General features: G+C 45.8%; 1 protein-coding gene across 1 annotated transcript in view; it reads left to right on the forward strand.

The window, feature by feature from the left end:
• LOC135902634 (solute carrier family 22 member 6-B-like) overlaps nt 1-9,548 on the forward strand; it is a 67,282-nt gene extending 57,734 nt beyond the window's left edge. Inside the window, exons 9-10 of the mRNA XM_065432827.2 lie at nt 549-730; nt 8,477-9,548. Coding sequence (XP_065288899.1) covers nt 549-730; nt 8,477-8,896 — 602 coding nt within the window. The 3' untranslated portion in view covers nt 8,897-9,548. The remainder of the gene's footprint in view (nt 1-548; nt 731-8,476) is intronic.
• The last annotated feature ends 1,537 nt before the right edge of the window (nt 9,549-11,085 follow it).

Here is an 11,085-nt window from a genome sequence, read left to right on the forward strand (position 1 = left end):
GATGCTACAAAAACTTAGAACTCGAGACTGCACGTATGAGTGAGCGAATGGTGGAAAACATACACATAACACATAAACATACACATAAGGCAAATCATGAGTCGAATTATTATTGGAATTGTAACGCACTCAGTTACTCGTAATACCATGAAACAATTATGCTCTACCGTGCATTAAAACGTGCTACGTATGTAATAAAGAATTGGACGTTGCATGAGGTACGATAAGTGACCTATAAAGTCGATATCATGACGCAATAAAGACATCAGGAAAGAGCTTGGTTACGTTAAGGTCATGAGATTATATCCCGCGTAAATAGGCGTACGACAAACGTGCAGTCGAATAGTTTATAACCGGAGCTACAATTTCGAGCACATTACCGGGCGCCGTGGCAAGGCCTGCAGGTTTGGCTGCGTTACCAACAAATAGAGTATGTACTATTTAGATTTCTTAGGTCAATCTTTCATTTGTGCATTTGTTGTATGAACTGTACCCCGCCTGCTGCTTTACCATGACGGTCAACGCTTACCGTCTTGTCTCTCGTCCAGCTTACGCCTTGGCCGAAAGGCTGATGATGCTTGTGGGTCGGCTGTGCATCGGAAATGTGATCAACATCAACATAATCTACTTAAGCGAGATGTTTCCCACCGGTGCCCGTGCATTGGCCATCGGGTTCGCCCAGACAGTGTTCGGAGTCGGAGCTGCCATCCAGCCGCACATCAATCACCCCGTAAGTTCATTGCACGGAGTTGTTCAATGTGTTTGGATTGAAAACATTTTGCTATACACTGCAGTGGCAGCGTGAAATTTGGCGATCTTGATAATGTATACAATAAGACAAGCACGAAATAGTAGGAAGACAGGAAAAACGACATGACGATGGCTCACTGTTTGTTTGTGCCTTCCAAAAAAAAGGAAAAAAAGGTTCTGTTGTCTTTCTTTGGCCTTCAGCTCGTCTTTTCGTATTCTTCGTTTACTAACTCACCCAACAACCTATTTTTCTGGGATGTTGACGAGTTCATCTGAAGCCTGTTACGCTGTACTGCTGCCACGTCTGCTTGACAAAGACCGCGAGTAATACGCGCATAGGACATTCGCAAGAACGAGCATCTGTGCGGTCGTGGATAGGGCAAGCCGGTTGCCTATTTTCGCTCTTCGCTCGTGTTTTGAGGTTGTTCCTTATTGAAGAGCATTCACTATCCATGCTGGAAACAAGCGCAAACTCCGTCTTTGGGTTTCGCGAAGCGAACGGAACTCCCGTATTTTAATAGCGTGCGCATCAGCCTGGCTTGTATTTCTCACCGAGATGCTAGGTGGTGAAGGCGAAGTGTGAACCAGAGTGCTGCAACCATAGGGCTCACCTTAAAATTTTGTCTTCATTAAAACAAAAAGTTACATTAAAATGTGTGTGCTGAGAGTTATATCCTGATACTCACTTTTCGCGTAAGTCTGTCATGGACCACCTCATTTTTACCAACGTTTACACATAGGACGAAATGGTGTTCTTTTCTTTAAAAGTCCGGTTTTCGTGAATGCCGGTGGGCAATAACCGTGTGCAAATAACACCTAACTTCAACAGACAGTACGCTTTAGGGAGAATTGTACCGGCTGATTTTTTAGACTACACATATTTTTTAAACATTGCCTTTCGCAGATAGTGCAATTCTAGTTCTTGAGTTGAATTAATCGAAGAGGCGGACATTACTTGCTTGAGAAATTGCAGTTGACTGAATAATGACCAATATTTCATTATGTGCTAAATTAATCACTTTGCTACACTTCTTGCAATTGAGGAATTGTAGCCGGCGAGTTTGCTAGGCGTATCCACTTGGAACGAATTCTCAGACTGACACCCGTTTCGAGATATTTATTCCCAAAATTTGCAACGAAATACATTGGGGATGCAGTTACTTTTGTGCGTCAGTGCATAAAACGGCTTTTGTTAAAAAAAATAAGTGGAACAGTGCACTTTTACCACAAGTTTGACACGGCATGTCTCGATACCGGTGCCGTTTTTAGAATTCGTTTCAAGTGCGCATGCCTTGCCAACTTACCCGTTACAATTAGTAAATTCCAATACGTGACTTTAAGTTTCAAACCTAATTACTGAATGTTTGTTAATTAGTAAATTTGCAGTTGGACTTATTGTACTAGTCATGTCCACCTCTTCGAGCAATCCAGTTCAACGATCATAATTGTCATAAATTCTGCAGACAATTTTCTAAAATTCTGTATAGTCCGAAAGGCAGCTGGTAAAGAAGTAGCTTAAGGCTCTCCCGGGTGACCCCGCAGGGGCGTCTGCGTCAGCAGGCGTTTGGTGTGTTGCGACACCACGTACCCGAGCACACGAGGGTTGGATCCTCCCACGTGTAGCCGTGCGCGGCTCAGCCATGTCTGGGGAAAGGGGGATCCTGGGGGTTGAGCCGATGATGGGTGTTTGGACCTTTAAGGCCCCCCGACGGAGGCAACACACCTCTTCGGCCTCGGCTTCACATAGACGGCACCTTCAGACTTACCCACCTGGAGGAAATCGGCAGTCGCCTTTTCCCGTCCTCCTCTATCTTTTTCTCTCTCACTTTCAATCTTTCCTGTCTTCTACTCACTTATTCTTATTTCCGGGCGGCAAGGGTTAACCGTGTGTAATATATTCAAGCTTGGGTATATACATTAGGTTATAGTGGCGGTGTATAGCTGGCGTCTGCAGGTTTCTTGGAACCTGTAGACGCCACCAATTCGGCGGCGGTGGTGGGTGGCTACCACCACCGCCGAATTTTGACACCATCCAATGGCAGAAGCGTTCTCCGACTCTCAGATCGGCATCCGAAAAAAGGTCGCACCGAAGCAATTTTCCAGTTCTTTTTAAAACCAAGCGAAGGTACATTTCCAAAATACCATGTTCTTCATAGGGAAGCCAACACAACTGAGAAAACTGTCACCATTCCTAGTTTCTAAATGCCTAGCAAACACAATTGGACCTGGTTAAAAAGTCTCAAAGATGGCTAGCGGAGACCTCCTCCTTGAACTGACCAAGAAAGATCAACTAGAAAAGCTCGTTGAAATCACCAGTATCGGTCACATTTAAGTGTCAATCTCTCCACACCGCTTACTCAACACAAGCAGGTGAGCTATATCAGGAGACTTCCTAAACCTCAGTGACCAAGAGCTCCTGTGTGTGTGTGTGTGTGTTGATGAACGGTTTGACACAGCAGAATTTGAAAAGCTGATTGACCAGCTTCGTGAACCCTATATAGTAATCCGAGATTTTAATGCTCGCAACACATTCTGGGGTGACTCAAGATGTGATGCGAGAGAACGGGCAATAGAAAAAGTTCCTTCTTTCATATAGAGCCTGTCTGTTTAACCAGACAGAGCCAACTTTTTATAGTTCTACACACAACACGTATTCATGTATAGATTTAGCCATAGGGTCAGCATCACTTCTTCCATACCTGGAGTGGAGAGTTATTGATAATCCTTATGGGAGCGATCACTTCCCCACACTCCTAAACATGGCACGATGGGCGAGCTTAGCCCAAAAAGTGAGACTTCATAGTGCAGACTGGTTGAAATTTAGAAACGTATGTAAACTGTGTCTGGAATGTGTGGACCACCTAGGTGTAGAGAAACTGACCAGCTACATCACTGAGCATATCCTCTGTTCTGCTAAAAACTGCATACCTGAGTCCTGCACAGATAAAGTTAATCCAAAACAGTGGTGGAACAAAAACTGCAATTGCAAAGAAACGCCACAATTAAGCATGGAGCAGCTTTTCACGCTACCCCAAAACAGAAAATCTGATAAATTTTAAGCGGTGCAATGCAAATGGCCGCCGTATCCGCCGAATATCCCAAAGAGAAAGCTGGACACGTAACGTATCCTCAGTTAACTCGTACACGGATGCTACCGAAGTATGTAATAAGGTACGTGAACTAAAAGGACAACGTCCAAATTCTTTTCTTCTCGTCACTAGCTCTGGTGTTACAATAGAAGATCAAGCAAACACTCTTGGTGAGCGCATTGAGAGGGTATCAAGCTCAGAAAATTATTCCGAAAAGTTCCTACACCATAGAAGAATAGCTGAAAATATTCCTCTGCGTCCAAACAAGTTGTCATCGGAAGGATACAACAAACCACTAACATTCCATGAACTCAAGCTTGCCCTAAGCTCTTGTGGGAGCTTGACTCCAGGTTATGACACAATAACATTTGAAATAATCAACAATCTGCCTGGTGCGATCCTAAACTGTATCTTAGGTCCTTACAATAAGATTTTTGCAACTACTCATATACCTTCATCTTGGAAGGAGGCAATAGTCCTGCCAATATTCAAACACGGCAAAGACCCTTCCTTAGTTAACAGTTACAGACCAATTGCACTAAATAGCTGTTTACTTAAGCTATTTGAAAAAATGATTAACCGTCGCCTTGTCTACTTTTTGGAATATAATGGTATATTGCACCCTCACCAATCTCGCTTCCGAAGAGCGAGGTCTACAAGCGACAACCGATAATCTTGTTCTCCTTGAGTCATATATACGTGATGCATTTTTACACAGCCCATACTGTCTATCTGTATTCTTTGATCTTAAGAAGGCATATGATACTGCCTGGCGATACGGTATTCTGGGGCGCGATCGGAGATATTTTGTTCGATACGCGTTCTGTTCAGTTGCTGCAACGTCACAAAGTTGCAGTATGCAAAATTTGTGACAGCGGGGCGGAGAGAGCAGCCAATCAGGAAGCGGTCACCTCCCCGGAAGTTTACCTCCGTCGTTTGTCGTCTGCTTGCAAACAGTATACTACAAAGCCAAATGTTTCTCGTCTTCCGATTGAATGAAATCTTTATCTAAAAAAATGTATTTTTTCTTCTCAAGCCCAAACACGTTTTCAAATAGTAGTACGTGTGACTACTGCAATTTATAACTATTAGGTTCTTTGCGTCGTCCCTAGGTGGTGTCGCGCACAGCGAGAAGGAAAAAGAAAAAAAATGGCTGTGGCTTAGGTAAGGTTAAGCCCAGGATGCGAAGCATACTAGCCTTTATTTTAGTTGTTGAACCACTGTTTAGCCTGGTGAACTGCTGTTGCTTGGCTATATTTGGTTCGGCTAGACGAAGAAACAACTCATGCATTACTTCTTCGCCTTCAAGAGTGGAACGCGACAGCGTTCCCGTCGACCCGCCAAGGGGTGTAAGACAATGGGCTACAGGGCAGCGACTACGCGCCCCGCATTGGACGCGGTGAGCGTCGAGCAAAGCAGCGTTCGGCGCGGCAACGAAATGTGCGCCTGAGCAAGAGACGCACGCCTTAGAAACAGCGCGTTTCTAAGGCAACACCGCATTCACTAGAGGCGCTTTTGTACCGCTTTGAAGCGTTGTACTCGTGGCTCAGTGGTAGCGTCTCCGTCCCACACTCCGGAGACCCTGGTTCGATTCCCACCCAGCCCGTCTTGCAAGAGTTGAGCCAAAGCCACTTCTCCTCTGTCGTGACGTCACGGTGTCACGTGATTTCATGGTCACCGCCGCGCCTGAGGAGCTGGGTTGAGCCCTCGTAATATGCTTCGCATAAAAAAACGCCGGGAAGAGTGGCGCACTTTTCAAGAGGCAGCGACAACATCCCAGTGGCTCGCTGGCACCGATGATGTTGTAGATTTCTCTGTACAACCAACGAATTATTTGTTTCGAGAAACAAAAACGACGCCGGAATTCACTTTCTGCCATTTCTTCAAACGCGTTTCGCACCGCCACCCGCTCTCCTCCTTCCTCTAGAAACGCCAGCGTAACAACCGAAGATTCCTACGGAAGCGCCATTTTCTAGAATTAAACTATGGATTGGATTCAAACGTGCCATTCCGCAGCCGAAAAGGCCGCCTGTTGGATCCAATCTAATCCACCAGACGCGTCATGCGAAGCCGTATGATCGCTCCAAACTTCTCAACTCCCGTCGCGTTCGGACGAAATGCTCGGTGGGCGGATGATTGACAGGAGCGTGTCGTCATTTTGACGTCACCAAAAACGGGGCGGCACCCCGCGGCTGGCTACGTCGGCGCGGAGTAGGCCAATCGCGCGCGCCGGTAACCGAACGAGCGCGCCGAACAAGCATCTCCGATCGCACCCCTGGAAGACCTGACGTCCTATGGAATTTGTGGTAGCATGCTGAACATTTTGCAAAATTGCATATCTGAAAGGATGTTCCGCGTAAGAATTGGCAGTGTACTATCGCGCACTTTTGTTCAAGAAAACGGTGTACCACAGTGAGTAGTGCTAAGTTGCACACTTTTTATACTTAAAATTAACTCTTTGCTCAGTTATACCTCCCATGATATGTTAGTCTCTCTATGTGGACGATATCCAAATCAGCTTTAAATCTTGCAACCTGTCTATATGTGAGCACCAGATACAGTTAAGTGTTAATCGGCTCTTCCAATAGGCAGACGAAAACGGGTTCAGATTCACTGCAGAAAAAACTACCCGTGTGCGCTTTTCCAGACGAAAAGGGGTATGTTCTGACCCTTGCATTACGATGAATGGGAAAAGCCTGGTAAATATAAAAACAAAAATGTTTGGGTGTAATCTTAGATACTAAGCTAACCTTCATGCAGCATATAAAACAGTTGAAGCTGAAATGTCTTAAAACTATGAATATTTTAAAGATTTTATCTCACCAGTCGTGGGGAAAAGATAGGTATTGTCGCCTATCTCTTTTTAAAAGCCTTGTGTTACGCATAGACTATGGATATATTGTTTACCAGTCAGCTCCAAAGACAACACTTAAGCTACTCCATCCTGTCTTTCACTTAGGTATCCGCCTAGTACTTCTTGCCTTTCGTACGAGCCCTGTCCAAAATCTCTATGCAGAATCTGATCATTGGCCGCTGGATTGTCAGCGTACATATCTCGGAGTCACGTATGCAATAAAAACCATGTCGCTAAACATCCATGCAAAGCACTCATAAAGAATCAGTCCACAATTCAGTTGTATTTAAACTGGCCTTCACACGCTCCACCTTTCTCGTTAGCAGTAAAATCTGTTGCGGAAAAACTCGCAATAGTTTTTACTGATCTGCAAGAAAGTGACTACGCTGAACTCATCCCACCTTGGGAGCCATGTCCAGTCACCTGTGACTTGCCCTTTAAAGAGCTTAACAAAAGAAGTTGTTTGGGTGCCCACATCCAGCAACATTTCTTGGCCCTTGAAGACAAGTATAGATTTATGGCATTTTCACTGATGCTTCAAAGTCTGCAACTTCGGTATCATGTGCAGCCCATGACCCAAACTTCTCCAACTCTACAACTTTGCATAAGCATAGCAGCATATTTACAGCGGGAGCGTACGGTATTAATTCTGATCGTTAAGCGTTGCCACAGCTCTGTCCGGTGGCAAAGCAAGCCAAAACCCTGTAATAAACAAGCTCCTTAGACACATTCATGTAGCGCGTAAACTAATCCTTGCTCTTGTCGTATGCTGGGTGCCAGGCCACTCTGGGGTCGCAGGCACTGATGGCGGACAAAAATGCAGGACAAGCGGCTCATCGGGATACAAATGATGTAAGCTGGGTACCTGGTGTAGACATGAAACATGCGTTACGAAAGGCGCTCCGTAATCATTGGTAAGCTGAATGGGGCAAGGAAGCTGAAAATAAGCTGCACCTGCTTAAACCGCAGTTAACCCAATCTTTCCCACTGAAGTCACCATGGCACGACTCAGAATTGGACACGCCTATAGCACACATAAATACCTCTTGACTGCAACTGACCCAACGAACTGCACACGCTGCGGTGAGAACGTAACCATCCATGTCCTCATTCAATGTCCTGAACTTCGAGCGAGTGGCTCATTTTAGGTAACTGTACTCGCACCATATCCATATCCCCCCCCCCCAATCCCTCGATGTTCTTATCAGAGGATTCACTTCTTAATTTTGAGTGCTTAATTATTTTGCACAACTTTCCAGAAATCATCTCATTCCATCCTAACCGTCTGATTGTGCCTCACAGGTATGCACAAGTCTGAGCTCTCGCACTTCTTGCGTAAGCAAGAATTGTAAAGCAAGGGACTCGGACTATCCACAATAATTCAACATGTGTGCCTGTAGCGAATGCATTTAAAGCCTTATATTTTTTTAGTAATTATTTTAGAACTGATGCACCAATATTTATAGAACTACCTTACGTGTAGGCCTCTATACAGCCTCTATTTTAAATCAGTCTTAAACTGATAATTTTGCTAAATCAAGACGCATCTCCTGGCGCTCTTTGGCCTTAGATGCTCTAGCGCAAATAAAATGCAATCATCATCATCATCATCATCATCATCATCATTTCTAAGGAGGTAAATGCCTTGACTTCCTGGTGCTTTAGACATGCAGCATATGAGCAAGAACCTCAGCTCTTCACTTCGCTATTGTATCGTACATTTATGGTCCGGTAACAGCACTACTCTCTGACGTTCCCGTGAACATTGATGTGGCATTTGCAGTTTAGCAACGCAACCTGGGATGCCGTCTTCTACGCGGTCGTCATGTTGGTCGCGGCAGTGGTGCTGATCCCCTGGCCAGAGACCAAGGGCCGGCCGCTGCCGGATTTCGTGGCTAACGTCGAGGCTTCGGGAAGTTTGGAAACAGCTGGATCGGTTGCAGACGACACCAACGGCGCTGGGCACACTGCGATACACGATAATGCTGGGTTCAGCGCTAACGAAGCTGAACCCTGTGCCAACGAAGCTGGAGCCAGCATTAACAAGATTTGGGACACCCCCACGAAGACCGCGGACAGCCCCGTCGTTATGGAGTTAGCCTCCTTCGAGCGAGTAATCGGCGTGCGGCAAGCTGCCTTGGTCGCTGGTGCCGTTGCTTCTCCTAGAGGTGTTAGCGCGCTTAGGCGCGAGCACAGCTTCTGAGTGGTGCCATTTCTCTACTATTTTCCCGCTGGAGAAATTCTAAGTTGTCATTTTTATTTCCTCATGCCATCTGGTTTAACTCTTGCAGATCTTAAACCTCAGTACGTGCTTTGTGTTTAGTGTCATGGTCCCTCATCGTGTGTGCGCTGTTCGTCCCTCAAGACCGCTTTTCGATTATTCTTGCTATCGTGAGACTTTAGACAGTCGTTTCAAGATAGCCTTTGGCTAACACTTGACTTCAGTTCTGCTTCGAACACCCACAATCAAATCTATCCGCAACTCCCTTCATAAAGAAATGTCCAACGACTGCTTTAAACACGGGAATGAGGAAAAGTGATATGTCACTGTCATATTGTGGCCAGGCTGTGTCACTCTATTGCTTATTCTTCGCGATTTGTTATGACTGCCTTTCCTTCCGTAGAGGCTTATTTGAAAAAGTGTCTTTACCTGTCTACTGAGTGCTTCTGACAGAAGCGTACATTAACCTCTCATTGCGTTTTTATAAATGTTTTACTCCATCCCATGTCCGAAAATCGTCGTTCTTTATAAACTATGATTGTGCTATATTCTGCCACCTGCGCTCTTTTAACGGGACGTCACCGCAACGGCGCTCATTCGTTGCAAATACTAAATAAACATTTGTTCCCTTTTCTGTTGTGGCCGTTCATTTTGGACTCTAGTGCTGAGCATGTTGGCTATATTTTTACCATTGCCAACTCGTTCACATAGGCGTTCTAAAGCTTGGCGTCAACGCTTATTTGTTTTATCTTGGGCGGGTATGCCGACAATATGTGCACCCTATCGCAAAAAAAGCAAGGCCAGCCACCTATTGGGCACAGCGGCCGAGTGGCCATTTACTTATTTTGTAATAGCCTGTACTAGTCTATAGTGTAAAATATTAGCTGAACAAATGCATAAGGACTTCATCCCAAACACCATCGACTGGAAAAAGGTGGTAGAGAAAATACCAAACTCTACTGCAGCCAGACTGAATGCAATAGCAATGGGGCTAATGAATAAACGGCGGGCAAATGGAACATACTTGGCGATGGGGTAGGGTAGAGGTCGGTCGGAGCATTTTTCTCTGGCTTGCCGCCCTGCGTCGGCGAAAGAGAAGGGGAAGAAAAATTCACCGGCGATTACCATGCTCCTCGATGCGAAATTTGAACACAGCGCTATAATTACTTGTTTTCGTTTCGCGATACATTGACTGGCGCGGACGGTCTGTCTCGTGCGGGACGTTCCAATCGGAGCGAAATGTGGCGTGACTACCTCGCTAATCGCGAGAGGCAGCGCCTGGGTGACGCGTGGGCGCGATTCAAAGCAGCCGCCACAGACAGACCTCCACTAATTCAGCGCTTTGTTTCCATGTCTGACGTGCGCTATTCGCCATGCCCCCTTCCTCCGCATTCCACCATATGGTTTCGCTGCACCCTCCTCTCTGTTTTCCTCCTCGCGCTCGCTCCGCGTTCGCTCTTTCGTCCTTCGCAGTGCTCGTTCGCTCGGTTGCGAGGGACGCCGACGCTGGCCGCAGGAACGGCCGCCTAAGAGCTGCGCCTAAAGGTAGTACAAGGTCGATTCAAATAGGTCGCGAAGCTTCGGGCGAAAAGCGGTTCAGTACAGATTGTCACCGACATCAGCATGGGGGGTTATGGGAGCAGCGATTGAAGCGCGACTATGTTTGGAGGGAACAAACATTGGGAAAGAAAAACGCGTTTTTCAATTCAAACGAGACAGTTAGATTCATTCAACGAAAATAAAATTCCTAGTAAATTTTATATATTTGTGACGAGTTAAGAAAATACAAGTTTAATTATATTATTATTAATAAATGCATTTCTTTTCAGCGCTCATCGCTACAGGGGGCGTTGACTCCACTATCACTCGCAATGCATTGCACGTCTTGAAATGGGCAGAAAGGCGCACTCGTATCAGCTGTTGAAATACGCCCCCCTCACAGTTTGTGCTTTCTTGCTTGTCGAAGTTTGTCTGAATTTGGTGACGCGGGTAGCTTCATTGCTTCTTAATCTGTTCAGTCAAAAGTAGTGAGTTACGACCGCCAGATAATTGTGTAGTTGTTTTCGTGCGACTGCGCTGGCCGACGGGCTTGGCATCCAACAATAGGATCAGCACTCCACACCTAAAGCTTTCGTCGGCCTCCAAAGAAAGTATGTTCTGTGCAGGGATGC

The sequence above is a fragment of the Dermacentor albipictus genome, chromosome 1, assembly GCF_038994185.2.
Source record: "Dermacentor albipictus isolate Rhodes 1998 colony chromosome 1, USDA_Dalb.pri_finalv2, whole genome shotgun sequence".
Lineage (NCBI taxonomy): Eukaryota > Metazoa > Arthropoda > Arachnida > Ixodida > Ixodidae > Dermacentor > Dermacentor albipictus.